We start from the raw sequence: 17,459 nt of genomic DNA on the forward strand, positions 1-17,459 counted from the left end.
CTGACTCATTGGAAAAGACTCTGATGCTGGGAGGGGTTGGGGGCAGGAGGAGGAGGGGATGACCCAGGATGAGATGGCTGGATGGCATCATGGACTCAATGGACGTGAGATGAGTGAACTCCGAGAGTTGGTGATGGACAGGGAGGCCTGGCGTGCTGCGGTTCTTGGGGTCGCAAAGAGTCAGACACGACTGAGCGACTGAACTGAACTGAACTGACCCTTAGGATCTTGTTCATCTTCCATGTGGCCTATGGGTTTAGGCCCAGAATGGTTGAGATGACTTTCCACAGATTATTGCAAATGTGTGGATCAGATTCAAGAGCCAGTTGTTGCCTTTTGTGGCCTAAGCATCTCCATTGGTTGCTTACATTTCATTAGATGGTACACACCTGCTCTGGAGTTTACATTTTAATATAATAAAACTCATTAACCAAATAATTCCAATGAAATCATTGAAAAGAAAAAGAAAAAATAGAAAAGAAATGACATAGAAATCAAAGACTAGCATATACACACAACCACTGTATAAGTAAGTGTTTTCAGTTCTCACATTTGTCCCTAAAAGGCTCCTGTCCATTCTTACTCAGCTTCTAACATCTTTTCAGATTGCTGTCAATCTGTGGGTCAGAGTATCTCTAATTGCGGAGTATGGCTCTTGTAAATTGTAGCCTAGCTGTATGTTAAAAATGAGAGCATGCGAATAAAAACCTGTTTACTAATCGGGACGCTCTCTCAGCAAGCACCAAGATTTCTTCCTGAGAGCATTAAAACACCTATGTGTGATACACGCAGCATTTTCAGTCTCCCAAAGTTTTGTTTTCTCGTGCCAGATGGTAAAGTTGGTTGTCTTAAACTTGCTGAGTATTTTTTTTTTCCTTTTTTATGTTAAAAATAGAAAGGATGTTTTTTCCTCTGGCTGAAAATGTGGAACTCACGTGAGTGGTTTCCCTGTGTCAGAACAGCTAGAACACAGAGTTCATTCAAGCCTGTATGTAATGCGGTGGCCCACTGGCTTGCATTGAAGACCCGTGCCAGCAGTGCAACCAGGCAGGTGCTCACAGTTGGCTCTGCTGGAAACACAGAATTAATCATGGGTTCTCGGGAAAAAGGGTGTGGTATCCAGCTTGCTGTTGGTGTTCACCCTTGCGAGAAGTGCTAATGAGAGTGATTTGTGAAGCAGAGAGCTGTTGAAGTACTTATGGCCGTTTGGTTCTTTTTCTTCATTGCCTGTAATTCACGGTGCATAATAGATCACTGTCATGCAGGGCATTGTACTTGGTTCTCCTAGTTGTCCTTGAATTGAGCTGTCTTTCACGACTGCTTCGTAAGCCCAGCTGGTTGAGAAAGGAAACTGATTTCTGATTTTGCTGATCTGCAAACTGCTATCATCAATGACTGAAAATGACTGCTTGTAGGAAACATCAGAAGCCCTTAACCAATTAAAATGTTTAGGAAAGGATGTTAGTCTTTTGTTAAAATAGTCACTAATAGGTTGAAATGTGTTAAGAGGAACCCAGAAACAGCTTAAATGCAGTAAAAGTGTTTTGGTTCCCCCCACCCCACCCCACCTTCAAATTGCAAGCCCAGGGCAAAAAATATGCTGACATGGAAAGAAATGCCAAGTATAATTTGGTACTGTTAGTCCTGTCTGTTTCCATGTCTACATAAAACTTTTAAAAATGGCATGCTTGTTTCTTGGGCCAGAAAAGGGAAGGGAATTTGGTTCAGGTATAGAACACAGTTCCAGCAGGGCTTGAGAATATTACCAGCATAGATGTCCTTGGATATAGAGGGAAAAAAAATCAACCTTTTTTTTCTTTGCAATTCCTCCTGGACATTTGGGGGGAAAAAAAAACCTTTTAGTTAACAGTTATGATTAAAGGCCTTGCTGTAGACTGAATTGTGTCCTGCCCAAATTTGTATATTAAAGCCCTGACCCCTCAGGTGATAGTATTTGGAGATGGAGCCTTTGGGAGGTCATTAGATTTAGATGAGGTCATGATATTGGAGCCCTCATAATGAGATTAGTGACCCTTATAAAAAGAGACACTAGTTTGCATTCTCTTCTCTCTTCTCTTTCTTTTCTGTCTAATGTGAAGGTGACTGTTTACAAGCCAGAAAGAGAGCCCCCACCCAAACCTGACACCAGCTTCCAACTGTGAGGAAATAAATTTCTGTTGTTGAAGCCAGCTGGTCCATGATATTTTGTTATGTCAGACTGAGCTGGCTAATAAGGCTCATTTTCTTTTCCTTTGTCAGATTAAACTACTGAAATCCTGTATTTTATCTCTTTGTCTTTTAGCAGTAATGAGATGCAGCCATAACACTCAGGACGGTCACTGTACGGTGTTCCATTGGTAGGCCATTGGAGTCAGGAGCCATTTCTCATAGGGGAACGATCAAACTATAATTCTCTTGCCCTTGGAATCTAGCAGAGTTCCCTTGGGACATTAAGGACAAGATTTATTGTTTGAGTTTTAGTGGTTATTCTGTAGAACACCTAGTGTCTGCCTTCTATCTGTGGTAAATCTCCACAAATCTTTAGTTAAATTGCACTTATTTATTGCCAGTTTTTAAACAGTTTATTGAAGTATCATTTTCTGCTATAAAATGTACTCATTCTAAGTATAATTTTGTGATTCTTTATAAATGAAAAAGGTTATGCAATCATGACCACAACCCAGTTGAAAAACTTTTCCCTCAATGCCACAAAGTTTCCCTTGACAGTTTATAGTCAGTTCTTTCCCACCACCACCTCAGCCAACCACTTTCTGTCTCTGTAGATTTGTCTTTTCTGGAAATTCCATGCAAATGGAATCACTCAATATGCAGGCTTTTGTGTCTGGCTTCTTTTATTTAGCATAAGGTTTTTGAAGTTTGTCTATGTTGTAGAATGTATCGATACTTGACTTCTTGTTTGTGCTGAATAATATTCCAGTTTAATGAATATGCCACATTTTGTTTATCCATTCACCAATTGATGGATATTTGGATTGTTTCCAGTTTTTAGCTATTAAGAATAATGCTGCTATGGATATTTGTATGTTTATATACTCCTTAGGATTTTCTGCTAACAGGATCTTACTGTGCAAATAAAGGCAGTTTTACTTCTTCCTTTGTGACTTGCATTGCTTTCAGTTTCTTTTTTTTTGTTTTCTTTTTAATTTTACTGGCTGGAACATCCAGTACAATGTTGGCTTTTTAGTCTTTCACCATTAGTATAACGTTAGCTCTAAGTTTTCTCAGATTTCCTTAATCAGCTTGAAAAAGTTTTCTTCCATTCCTAGGGGACAGAGAGTTTTGCTGTGAATGAGTGCTGAGTTTTATCAGGTGCATGTTCTACATCTGTGAGATGATCACCTGGGTTTTATTTGTCTATTTATGTGGTATACTATATTCATTGATTTTCAGTTAAACCAGTCTTGCACTACAGGAATAAATTCCAGTCAGTCATGGTAAATAATCTTTTTTGAATGTTTCTAGATTTATTTTGCATATATTTTGGTAGGATTATTGTATGTATATTCATAAATGATACTTTCCTGTAGTTTTCTTGTGATATCTTTGTCTGGCTTTGGTATCTGGGATATGCAGCCCTCGTAGAATGAGTTGGGAAGTAGTCTTTCCTCCTTTTCAGAATTGGTATGGTTTCTTCATTAAATATATGATAAAATTTGCCAGTGAAACCTTCTGGGCCTGGTTTCTTTGTGGGAAAGTTTTTAATACTAATTCAGTTATTTTACTTATGATAAATTTAGTCAGATTTCTTATTTCTTCTTGAATCACTGGTGGTAATGTGTTCCTTTATACAAATTTGTCTATTCATCTACGTTGTCTAATTATTGGCATAGCATTGTTCATATTATTTTTCCCTTATAAATTTTAAGTTCTGTGGTTGTTAGGTATATGACTGCTTTTATTCCTGATTTTTAGTAATTTGTATCTTCTCTTGGTTAGTCTAAATAAAGTTTCTCTTTTATAGAAGATCTAACTTTTAGTTTTACTGATTTTATTATTTTGTTTTAAATTTCATTGACTTCTGCTCTGATCTTGATTTTTCCCTTCCTTTTGCTTGCGTTGGATTTAATTTGCTCCTTTTTTAATTTCTTGTGGTAGAAGTGTAGATTATTGATTTGAAACTTTTTTTCTAACATAGGTATTTAAATCTGTACATTTCCCTCTAGCCAATTCTTTAACTGTGCACCATAAATTGTTTTCATTCTTACTCAGTTAAAATACTGTTTAATTCCTTTTGTGATTACTTTGATCTTTGGATTATTTAGAACTGTGTTTAATTTCCAAATACTAGGAAATTCCTAATTTTATTTCTGTTGTTGAGTTTTAATTTAATTCTGTTGTGACCAGAGAACATTTCAAGTGGCTTCAACTCTTACATTTATTGAGACTTATTTGAAGGCTTAGCATTTAGACTCTTTTGACAAATATTTTATATGTCCTTTAAAAGAATATTCTGTTGTTGCTAGGTTGAGGTTTCTGTAAATGTCAAGCTGATCATTTTGGATGATAGTTTGTTCAAACCTGTACCTTTGTTGATTTTCTATCTAGTTGTTTTTCATGAGGTTTTGAGTATGGAAGGTTATTTACCTCCAGACCTTGGGGGCTAGTGAGACCTTTATAATTTTTGCCTCATCTAGCTAAACAACTGTCTAGAAACCCAAGTGAATGTCTACAGAGTATCAATAAAGAAACATTGTCAATTCAGGTAATAGGGTGTATTTTAAATAAAGGTCTTCAGGTATTGGAGTTTAAAAAAAAAAACATGTATATATATATATCACAGGATTATGTTTGTATTTCAGAATTCTGTGCTTTGTGGGAGGAATTCATTTACATTAGTAAAGTATTGGTCACTGAGCTGTGTCCAACTCTTTGTGACCCCATGAACTGTAGTTCACCAGTCCCATCTGTCCATGGAATTCTCCAGGCAAGAATACTGGAGTGGGTAACCATTCCCTTCTCCAGGGGGTCTTCCCAACCCAGGGACTGAACCTGGGTCTCCTGCACTGCAGATTCTTTACTGGCTGAGTCACCAGGGAAGTCCCTTACATTAGTAAGTGACAAACTTACACAGTACAGGGAAAACCGTGGCGATTTTAGGAACTTTAGCAAGTCTCACTTTAGTGTTTATAGATTCAGAAAATTCAAAGGTTTCATTGCTTCCGCCTTTCATTTGTTTCTTCTTTGTGCCATTTTTCTCAAGCATGGGTGTATTTTGTTTGATTCATTATTTGTCTCACACGTAAGGTTGGATTATCCCACCATTGTCCCATTTCTGATTGCTCTTGGATGTGCTATAATGAAGCCACTTACACATTGGTATTTTAAGTATAAGGAATTATAGAGGAAATTGAATCTATAAACTAAAGATAAAGTTTGCCTTTTACAAATCTGATTCAAATTGGTAGACTAAACCTGAAGGCCAGTGGGTGAAATTAAATATTTTCTAAGGTCCTTTTTCATACTGCCATTTAAGTAAATGAGTAATAAATAGAGAGAAGTCGGTGGTAGAGAAAGAAAACTAAAGGAATTAAAGGGTCAGTGAAATACAAGTGTCCTGAGTAACTGCCACCCATAAATGCCAATCCGTGAAAAATGTGTTTCCATTTAGAACTCACTGAAGATAGAAATAATTGTTTATTGTTTACTTATCTAATAGTCTCTTACAGTTTCAAGATGATTTAATTGCTTCTTAGACCTCTCGTTAAAAAATAAGTATATACTCATTGAAAAATAATAATACAGAAAGTAGCACGTAAAAAGAAGAAATCTCTTCATGCATTGTCCCTCTCTCTTCCAAACCCTCCTTATAACCAGCATTCTCTGTCTTGCTTTCTCACTCTCTCCATAGGAATAACCCTGTTAATCCCTGTAAATGTTCTATATTATAGTCAAGATGATTAATTGTTTTAGGGTATGGTAAATTGAGGCTATAGCCATAGGCAGTGGGGTCAAGTATCTTGACCTAAGAGGGTAAAAAGAGCTTACAACAAGATGGGGTGAGGCTAATTCATTCTTAGTAAATGACAGCAACAAAGATGCCTGCATATATAGTTATAATAATGTGGAAATGATATATCTGACTCCTGTATACATCTTTCATAGGCTGTTGCTCTTTGTCTCTGCATTTTCTCTTTTAAGGGGTCTTTGTTTTAATTATTTCTTTCTCTATAAAAATTAAAGAGTGGTGATAAGAATTCTAGGCTGTCCATTCCCCTCAGTGATAGCCAATAGTGAATATACAATGTATGGATTTAAGTTGAAGGAACACAAAAAGACATCTTCATGTCTTTTAGACATGAAGCTTTTAGAGGAGTAACTCAAGAGGCCTCAATCATTTATTCATCCATTCAGCAAATGATTGTTGAATGCCTATTATGTGCTACTCATTTTGGCAAGATACAGACAGTAAATGAATAAAATCTATGTCAAGTGATGGTAAGCACTTGGATTCGTTTGCTAGGGCTGCTGTAGTGAAGTACCAGCTGGCTGGTTTGAGAATAACAAGTTTATTTTCTCTCAGTTCTGGAAGTTAGATGTCCAAAATCAAGGTGCATAAAGTTGGTTCTCTCTAAGGACTCTTGGGAGAATCCATTCCGTGTCTGTCTCCTAGCTTTTAGTGACAGCTGGCAGTCCTTGGTGTTCCTTAGCTTCTGGATGCATCCCTCCAGTCTGCCTTATCTTCAGCTGGAATTCTGTGTGTCTGCATCCAGATTTCCCTCTTATATGAACACAATCTTACTGGATCAGCACCCCCTCCCCCTTATGAACTCATCTGAACTTGATTACTCTGCAAGAACCCTATTTCCAAATAAGGTCACATTCTGAAGTTCTGGGAAGAACGTGAATTTGGAGGGAACCCTGTTTAACTCATAATAGCACCATCACTATAGAGAAAAATTAAAACAGGATAGTGGTGGGAACGTGAATGCTGGGGTTATTACAGGCTTGTGATTTTATGTAAAGGATGAAGGAAGCCTTGCTACTTGGTTGTCATTTGAACAGAGAATTGAGGAACATGGAAGGTAGAGTGTGGTAGCTATCTCTAGGGAACACTTTGCAGCCAAGAGGGAGCATTGCTCAGGAGTATCAGGGAAGCCAGTGTGGCTGGAGGAAAGAAGCAGAGATGAGATCAGAGCGGTATCTGGGGCACATGTCATGTAGGGCCTCCTAACCTTTTGCTTTTACTCTGAGTGAAATGGGAAATTGCTGAAGAGTTCTGAGTAGAGGATGAGCTGATTGATTATGTATAAAGGCACTCTGGCTGCCCTGTTGAGACTGGGCAAGGTTGAAGTAGGCAGATGAGTTAGAAGGCCACTGCAGTGATCCAAGTGAGAGGCAGTGAAAAGAGGTCATACTCTTTCTTGGCAGATTTTGCTGATAGTCTGAAAATAGGATGTGAGAGAAGGAAACAAGTCAAGGGTGACTCTGAAGTATTTGGGCCTGAACAACTGGAAGGTGGGAGAAGGCAACGGCTTCTTTCCAGTACTCTTGCCTGGAAAATCCCATGGATGGAGGAGCCTGGTGTGCTGCAGTCCCATGAGGTCGCTAAGAGTCGGACACGACTGAGCGGCTTCACTTTCACTTTTCACTTTCATGCTTTGGAGAAGGAAATGGCAACCCACTCCAGTGTTCTTGCCTGGAGAACCCCAGGGACTGGGAAGCCTGGTAGGAGGCCGTCTCCGGGGTTGCACAGAGTCGGACACGACTGAAGCGACTTAGCAGCAGCAGTAGCAGCAGCAACTGGAAGGTGTTGACATTTAGAGAACGTAAAGACATATTAAGTTGGTTATATAGGTCCTGACTTTAGGAAAAAAGCCTGGGTTGTAAATATAAATCTGGGAGAAGTCACCATAGAAATGGTCTGTAAAGACATGAGAATAATGAGATTCTTGAGTAGGGGGAGGTGTGAGTTCTAGGGCACAGGTGGAAGGAGTAACTTAGATAGCTGCACACAGATGGTTTATCCAGAACAGTAGGAAGGATGCAGAGTATGGGTGTAGGTGCAGCTGGGTTGACTGATGTGAGGAGGAATCATGGAAGAGGCTGGCAGACCTGAGCAGTGAAAGGCTGGATGGGAGAGGGCCCCAGGAAAGGCATCCCAAGTGAGGCAGCAGCCAAAGTGATGGGGCGTCCCAGTGCCGTGAGCATTAATAGGACTTTCTACAGAAATAAGGGATTTTTGTTACTGCTGTTATTTTGCCTCTTGAGTTTACTGTTGATGAGTGTTTCTAACCACTTTGTACCTAGTTCTAAGTTTCTTCTAATTTTTAATCACTTTCTAATCCAGTTGTTTCGTATATGTCTTTTCCTTTCCATCCTAAATACCACTACTACAACTTGGGGCTTCCATCATTTCACCATTGGACAGTTACCGCATCCTATATTAATTACCCTCAAAATTCTTCTTGTTCATCTCATCCTATGTGTTGGTACCGATTTAGCTTCTTATAGCACAGATTTGATTATGGGTCAGCCCTTCTTAATCACTCTCTTTGTCTTTGAAATTAGTCCTCCAGTCAAGACTTCATACAACCTGGTCACATCCTGCCATTCTAGCCCAGTCTTCTACAGGTCCCCTCTGCGTACCCTGTGCTCAAACCACACTGGACACCTGCTAATACTCTTGTGACATTCACTTCACTGCCCTTCTGTATGAATGTCCCTTGTTTATTCTCACCCCACCAGATCCTGGCCCCAACCCTGCAAAGATATTCTTGAGATTTAGGAGCCCGTGTATCCTGGGATATTAATGCCCAGTAGTAGTTTTATTGTAATATGATTCGTTATCAAAGATGCTGCTGCTGGTCTATGCAGATAAAACCTCCATTTGTTTTTATGCTCTCTGAGTACTGCCAGCCAGTAGTAGTTTTTTTGTCTCCATCATTGTCCTTAATAAAACAGTGCTTGGGAATCATCATGATTTGAATTTTTAAATTACAGCCAGATTAACCCTCAGGTTTTCTGGATTGATTTATAAATCTTAGCCTCATCAGAGAAGAAACATCTCTGTATTTTGAGTTCTAGAATATTGTACAACTTTCTTCACAAAAATCAAAAACAGAGGGGGAAAAAAATGAAAAAAAAAAGAGATCTGAAGGGTCCTTAAGGAAAGATAGCAAATAAGCACAGGACATCATTATTTACCAATTTTTAAGAAGATTGATACATGGAGTATGGTTTTTAAATTTCTGGTTCTTGATATTCCATCTAAGAATTAGTCAGTTTCTTGAGGCATTGTAAAGCTCTGTGTCCTGCCTCCCCCTCCTCTATCATCCCCAAAAGCACATTCAGCTAGCAGCCATCTGCTCCTCTCCTTGCAGAGGAGTCTGACTCATCACTCCTCACTGTGTCTCTTCCACTGATACATGAATCTCAGTTCCATTCGATTACCAACTTTCAATTGGACCCCACTGCCAGATCAGTCCCCTGTCCCAGCATTTTCTCTTGGCTGCACTGTTTCTGCGTCTCCTTGGTTCCCTCTGCCTACTTCCTGTATAAGTTTGATGACACCCACTCAGGTATGAAGCTGGACAAATACTATAAAATTCCTACAGTACCAAACACTGTCATCTTGCATTCTGCCTCTCTCCACTACTCATCCAGAATGGAATCTAGATGCTTTAGTTCTGAATTCTTCTGTATCACTGTGGTATTTAGTAAAATATCTTATTTTAGTATGCTTTGCCATCGTAGAATTTAAAATTTGTTTTAGGACCTTAGAAAATTATGAAGATGCTCTTCCTCTGCCCTCTCTACTCCCTACTCCCGTCTTCAGTGCATACTTCCAAGCATATAGCATGTACATTACATAAGTGAGCTGAAGATACCACTTCCTCATTTGATGAAAAGGACTTCCTTTCGTTTCTTCCTTATGTTAGTGTCACGCCCCAGTTTTGTGCTACTTAAAGTACACTCCTGTCTGGAAACGAAGTAATTAGTTAGACTAAAGAGTGGATGTTCTTTGGTCTTTAGTTAATTGCTATAAGCCTTGTAAATATGAACTGGTAATCTTCGGTTTCATGGGATATATTCGGTCGGTCTTTAATAGTTAAAAAGAATAAATAAATAGAATTTTTAATAAAAAATTGAAAGACTATAGAATTCCATAAAACCTCCACCCACTGACCAGCAAGCCTGAAAATTTCCAGCTGACTTGGAGACAGATCTAGTCTTACACCCAAGTTATTTAAGATGAGAAACATTATTCATCCAGAATGAAAAAGTCTTGTCATCATGTTGCCTTTCATAAACTGATCTTGAAGGCAATGGGCTAAACCAAATGCCATTTTTCTAGTTTCTCATTAGCTTACACTATCACTTGTTTTCTAGAGTGAGCTAAAACCAAGAGATCTTCAAAATCTTTCTTCTTGTGGCTATAAAGTAGGCCTCACAGTTAGCTCAAATAAAAACAGAAATAAAATGAAAGAGATCTCACAGTCTGCTGGATTGGAGTCTGAACAATAAAGACTTTGCATTTACTCTGCTCTTTGTGCCTGGGGTTTTAATTTAACACATCAATGAAAAGGCAGCATTTAAAAAGAGGGGGAAAACACCCAGCAAGACTTACTTTTATTAGTGCAATTTGTAAGAAGTTACTGCACTTAATGAGAAAATCGTTAAGCATGAAAAAATGGGCTGTGACTTAATTTACGGAGCTTAAATGGTGAAGTTTTAATTGAGTTTTTTAGTTATTGGTAAAAAATATTAGTAATAATAAACAACTACCAGGGCTGTATCTGTACTGTTGAAGTGGTCAACGCTTTTACATACCTTAGTTCAATTTTCTGTGCTACTGGTCATGCATAATATTATAGCTGTGGTATTCTCTGTCATATCTGCTGACTTTTTCTGTTCTTTCAAGGGAGGCAGGCAACTTCTTCTGTCTGCTACATGAGGAAATTTGGGGCAGAGAATCTAGCAGAACAGTTTCTAAAAGGGGGAAGGGTGGGACAGAGGTAAAAGGCAGGACAGACCTGTGTCCACTCCACAGTCCACTTGCTTAAACGAGACAACAATTGAAGTCACTTTCAGGTTCATAACGCTTATCCTTTCCCCCTGGTTCTCAGTTTCTCTTGTGGCCACCAGTGATTTATTTTTCCCCAGTAAGCAGATTTCATTAAAGACTGCAAAACTAAAAACAGGAATAATACCAGACCAAGAAACACAAACATTCAGGACAAATTCCTGGGATCATAGATCCAAATTCTTTTGAAAGTAGAAGTCGAAAGGGTATTTAAAGAAATAAATCGGCACATCTTATGTCATTTAGAGGGAAAATATTTAGGATACCATTCCCTGAAGTGCATTTGACTCCTTAAAGGTCGTGAACGCCATGGGAAGGGTTCAGTAATGGAGAAAAGTCCTATATACTTTATATTCCTTTATTATTTAAGTTAAAGACTGCTTTGTTAACTTCTGTCTCCTGCAGATATCTGATGTGTAAATGGAGCGTTCAGTCCTGTGGGTTCATGATAACACACTGTACCAGTGGCCCCTAGATCCTCTGCTCACCCTTTCCCTGTGTGCCTTGGGTCTGCGGGGAGGAGTGGGATGGAGCCTGTCCCTGCAGGTTGCATCTTCCAGGCTCCCACAGCTACTGGCCTCCTACTGGGTTCAGATCCTGGTGAGAAGTAAGGAGGGAGGGAGAAGCCAGGGTGTTTCTCTTTCTCCCCCCACCACCCCCACCCCAGCATCTCCAAGTCCTCCATGGTTTCCACCCCTACAGGACAGGCTTTGTTTATCCCCTCCTCTTATCTCCTTTCTGCTCTGTTCTTGTTCCCTTGCAGTGCCAGGGGGTGCTAGGGGCTTCTTGCTATTTCTAATCTCTGGGTTATAGCACCCATTCTCAGTTGGCTTTACAGTTCTTTATCACCTGTGTTAACAGTTGTCTGCATTAAACTTCCTTGGTTAAATATTCAGTGATTTCTGTTCTTCTGTTTGGACCCTGTCTGAATGCACACAAAGCCTCTACCCACAATGGCCAGTTTATACCCTATTTGAGACACAGGGAAGCCTCTTTGTGACTGATTTTTGTTCCCTGTATTAAAACACAGACTTGTTTTCTTACCAGGCAAATGTTTCTTGTTAACTTTTTGCTTTAAAAACAGTGATAGTAATTTACATGTGGGTTTCATTGGCTATAAACTGGACTGCTCACTTAGATTTTTATTTGTTACTGAAAGATGTTACTCCTTTTAATTCTCTTAATGACTGACCTGATCATATACTTTTTTTATTTAAATGCTAGATTTTTTATTGTCACTTTATTTTCTTTAATAAAGATGCCATTGTTATTGACTATGTAAACTGTTGAACATTTTTAAATGATTTAACTGCGGACATCTGTAAAATGTGCACCTCTTCAATAAGTAAAATTCACATAAGGGCACTGAGATCACGAGAAGAATTAAATTGAGAAACATCCTGAATGATGCCTGGGTTTAGCAAAATCATTTGCGATAGCTTTGCAGTCCCTTATACATGACGTGTGACAGTTGAGTGAACTGCTGCTCTTTCGGCTCTGTAGGATAGAGGGAAAAAACCCTCAGTACATGACTTCCTTTTACTTTGTTGGAAACGTCTTTGCAGAAAAGAGAGGAGTAAGTAAATGTCAAGTCAGAGACCAGCAAGCAGACGGTCATGACTGAGCAGCAGGAAGAGGGGTGGTTGATTTTGTAGAACTCTGGGGGGCTTCCCTGGTGGCTCAAATGGGAAAGAATCTGCCTGCAGTGCAGGAGTCTGAGATTTGATCCCTGGGTTGGGAAGTCCCTTTGGAGAAGGGAATGACAATCCATTCCAGTAATTTTGTGTGGAAAGTTCCAGGACAGGAGGAGCCTGGTGGGCTACAGTCCATAGGGTCACAAAGAGTCGGACAGGACTGAGCAACCATCCCTTTCACTTTTGGAAGGTGTTTTTCTGGAGAGAGCGAAAAAGCATACATTTCAGATTGAAACAAAAAAACACCACCGTTTTCCTCTTACATAACACTTTTGAATCTTGATAAGATTTTAATATAACGCTAAAGTATTACAAGTATGAAAACTCATTTTGTGTATCAACGATCTGTACTCATGTCAGATTCTAGTTAGCATATTAATGCCCCTATTAAAAACCTCAAAATCCAGAACAGACAGGTTTGAAATCCAGAATAGACATTTTGATTTTGAAGACTTCTTGAGATAAATGACAGCCTTTGCCTGACCTACTGTCCTAAGATGAATGGCCCTTCCAGTGGCCATTTTTTATATTAGCTGCTAATGAGTATTATTGAGCCTCTGAGTAATTCTGGAAAAGCATTCTGGTGAATTATAGTTGGGGTTGTGATTTACTGAGTGTGAACACCGTGATTGATATGGAAGCAGAGGAAAGCACCCCAGTGTTCAGCATTTCCTACATGAAGAGGAGAGAAAGGGGGAATCAAAAGCATAATCCAGCCAGAGTTAGATTACTTTTGTCATCCACTTCTGCATTTTTACATTTATTAAAAATGACAGAGAAATGCCACCAAATTTTGGATGAGAAGTCCCTTATCCACATCCCATTTTGATATTCAGTATATTAGAGCATCGTCCATCACATATATTCACTGGTGTTAAAAGGTTCATTATAATCAGTGAACCACAAAATAGTCTAGATAGGGGGCCAGATGCACAGGCCACATAACTGATTATTCCGAGAAGGATAGAGTCTGGTTCTGTGTATTCATTGGGCTTATCTGAAGTTTGGGTATGTGTATCTACCTGCATTCCTGAACCTTCTGGGGGAAAGACAGAAGAGTCCAACATGTAAATAAGAAACTAGATCCAGATGGGCCCACAGACACGTAAGGATGTCTTTCTTAAATGGGAGCTGAGGATTGAGACTGCTGCTGCTTTTCTTTGCATTCTTTCTCACTCATATCATTATTGCAAATGGATATTGGCTTTCACATTTGCTTTATTTTAGTTTCTTTTGAATGTTTTTTCCTATAAGATGGCAGGGGTGTGTGTGTGTGTGTGTGTGTGTGTGTGTGTGTGTGTGTGTGTGTGTGTGTGTGTGTGTGTGTGTGTGTGCCATCAAAATTCAAGATAAAGATGGGTGCAGAGACTGCTTTTTGCAGAGCAATTCAGCACTGTCTAGTTGTTTGTTTTTTCCTATAAGATGGCAGGGGTGTGTGTGTGTGTGTGTGTGTGCGCGCGCGCGCCATCAAAATTCAAGATAAAGATGGGTGCAGAGACTGCTTTTTGCAGAGCAATTCAGCACTGTCTAGTTGTTTCATGGGCTCCCGGGCCCAAGGACACCCTATGTTTTAGAGTCCTTTATCTTCTGTGCTCATTACACTCTTTTCCTTGCAGAATTTATGTAATAATAATCTGTAATATTATTTATGTAATGCTTTATAACACAGTAGACAATTCTCCTCTTCAAATAATTTCTTCTCTTAGTATCTGTGGTGCCATACCCTCCTGACTCTCTCCTGGCCTCCCTAACCATCCCTTCTTGGCCTCCTTTATCAGCAACCTTTCCTCTGTACAGCCTCCGAATCCTGAGGTTCCTCAAAGGCTTGGTCTTGAACCCTTTTTCTCCTGTGCTTCCTCTGTCCTGCCCCAGCTCCTCACGCACACTGCTCACTCTCCTCGGGACGCCCTTCCCTCCCCTCTCCTCCTCTTTCTTCACTGCTCCTGGCCATGGACTCCGCGTGCTGGACCGTGTGCTTTTCTACACATACTCCCCATGCTCTCCCACCTCTCTGCTCGTTCTGTTTTTTGGCTGTCTGATAGCCAAATTCTTCTTTTCCTTCATCGCCCAGCAAAAAAGCCATGTTAATTCACAGATCTTTCTTATAATCACCAAAGAGTTTTAAAAATTCAGATTAGTTGATATATTTCTGTAGCACTCGGCGCTCTTCATGTTGACCTCCTGTTACTATTCTTATGTATATGTGTTATATTTTCTGTTAGCGTGTAAACTCCCTAAGGGCAAGGATCTTATCTTCAACTTAATTGTGTCTCCTATGGAACATAATGTAGCATCTTATATGTTGCAGTTACACAGTAAATGTGTTCTAGGCTGAATTAAAATAATCACTGTATCAAGCAAAGAGAAATATTATAGCTTTACCTTATAACTTGCAGAGATTTCCTCATTCACATTTCAAAAGAAATGAGAGATGTGATGTCTCTGGGATTATTGCCCTTGGCCTTTAAAAATGCTCATTTGTGCCCAGATAGGAAACGCCGAGTGAACTTGCTGTCAGACTGTCTGAGAAAGCAGGCTGCTTGAGTGGAAATATCAAACATTTCTCTTACTTTACCTTTCCAGACTAAAAGAGGGAGATAGCTTCTGTTGGTTTCAGCTTCTTGTTGATAGTTTTCTGCTCTGCTTACTGATCAGGGTTTTATTCTTTAAAACTTTGTTTAAACAGTCCTATCCAAACATTCCTTCTCTGCTTTGAATCATAGTTGGATGTTAATTCACTGCTATGGGATACATGGGTAAAGATTTCTGAAATTTCAGAAAAGTGTTTCTTTAATCCCTCAAGTTGGTTACGTAGTTCGTTGTGATGGAGATCATAATCTCCTAGTTGGTAGAAGAGATGGAATGGTTACCAGGATGTTTTCACTTGCTGCAAAATTATTATCTTAGGAAATACTTCACCCAGTTTTTCAATCCTGTCCACATGCTACAGGATCCTTAGCAAATACGTTGATGGCACCGCATTTCATGTCTTCCATAAGGGGTTGAGCAGTGTTCCAGTCACTGTGGTTCAGCTGGTGGCCTCTAGCCTTTATAGGGAACCCTTGAAAGTAGTTTTCATTAGTACTGCAGGCACACATTCGTAACTGTGGGAAGGCTCACATGAGGCCACAGCAATGGCAAATGTGCACTCTTAGAACATCTTGACCATTCAGCACAAATTGCTGAACAGCCAGCTAGCGAGCAGTTTCAGGGAACAAGTAAGAATGAGCCTCTAGGTCATGACTTGTGTTCATCTCCGTGGTCTGTTCTTCCGCACAGATCATAAGGGTCTGTTTTGACCCGCTTAAACACTTTAAGTTCCCTGATGACTTTATGTTTTGATTTCCTCTGCTTTTTAAAATGAAGAATGTTTTGCTTATGAGGCAGTCTCAAATTGCAGCTCACCTTGGAAACCGTAATGCTGTTAATGCATTTCCTCTTTCTGTATCACTTATGATGTTGCTTGCTGACCATTATCATTTGTTAAGTATCCATGGCTTTGTAGAGTGCTGAGTACCTGAGAGATCTTGAGATTCAACTGAGGGCAGAAGATAAGTAGCAATGATTCCATTCTATAGGGATATTACTAAATTAAGTTGAAGGCTGGTCTTTTCTAATGTGACCTGTGATTGGAAGAGGGTGGAGTGTCCTTGGTTGATTATTTTTCTTTGTCTGACACCATTTGACATTTACGCTGAGTGGAATTAGGGGAGGAAACGGAAGATCTATTTTATATGATGTTATCAGGAAATGCAGTTTTGAAATACCCAAATGGTCCCTAAATTTGGGGGGGGGGGGGTGTAAATAAAAAGCAATAGCAGCTTAATGTTTGAAATTCCAAAAGGAACATTTAGCTATAATTCTAAGCACTTAAGAAATTTTATTTCTTGACAAATTCTGCATTTCATCTTTCCTTCCCATCCACCCCTGTAAAAGAAGAATGGCTTTTGTGCAAACAGACCACAAGGGAGGCTCTTGATCCATAAAAACGCACTACTTACAGGCACACAGGAGCATCCATTCTCTCTAACAAGCATCACTCAGATTGAGGAAAATAAATTTATTGTCTTATGTTCTAGCTAGTCACCAGCTAATAAACCACATCGAGCAGTTTTTGGATACTAACGAAACACTGTATTTCATGAAGAGCATGGACTGCATCAAAGCCTTCAGGGAAGAAGCCATTCAGGTAACTCTATCCTGTGTCCTCTTCCTAAACAGTTGGCCACTATCACAGGGGAGAGACATACAGCACCCCACAGATAAGCCTGGGCTTTGAAAATAATCATCCTTACTGTGAAGAGCAACATATGCCAAGAGGAGTAGAAATGACTAGCTCATGTTACTATTGCTGTCATTTCTGAGGAAGAATAAAGATGGGTGGGTGACTGGGATGTTGTATCCCTCGAAGTTAGCTTTTTATTACACTATAGCCCTGGCTTTATGATTTCTAGTGAGCCAACCAAATTTCTCTTCTATCAGATTCTATTTGGCTAACTATTTTAGGGAAATGGATGGAGAAAATACAGTTAGATAATTATTGAGAGGATTGAGTGAATGACTAAATTACTTCTTGAATTGTTTAGGTAGTTAGAAAGAGTGATAAGAAAATAAAAATATTGTTAAAATTAGAATGGGATGAAAGATTCAGAAGTAGATAAATCAAATGCCCTACAGATAAATATCAGATTAATCAAATATCAAATTTTGGCCAAATAGAG

The 17,459-nt window shown here is 39.4% G+C and overlaps 1 protein-coding gene across 4 annotated transcripts in view; it reads left to right on the top strand.

The window, feature by feature from the left end:
• XRCC5 (X-ray repair cross complementing 5) overlaps positions 1-17,459 on the top strand; it is an 86,168-nt gene that overhangs the window by 53,905 nt on the left and 14,804 nt on the right. For 3 of the 4 annotated variants that reach the window (XM_068968295.1, XM_068968294.1, XM_068968296.1), the window contains exon 17: positions 16,818-16,927. In XM_068968295.1, coding sequence (XP_068824396.1) covers positions 16,818-16,927 — 110 coding nt within the window. The remainder of the gene's footprint in view (positions 1-16,817; positions 16,928-17,459) is intronic. The other variant, XR_011144673.1, reaches the window with a different exon arrangement.

This window comes from Capricornis sumatraensis, chromosome 3 (genome assembly GCF_032405125.1).
Source record: "Capricornis sumatraensis isolate serow.1 chromosome 3, serow.2, whole genome shotgun sequence".
Taxonomy (NCBI): Eukaryota; Metazoa; Chordata; class Mammalia; order Artiodactyla; family Bovidae; genus Capricornis; species Capricornis sumatraensis.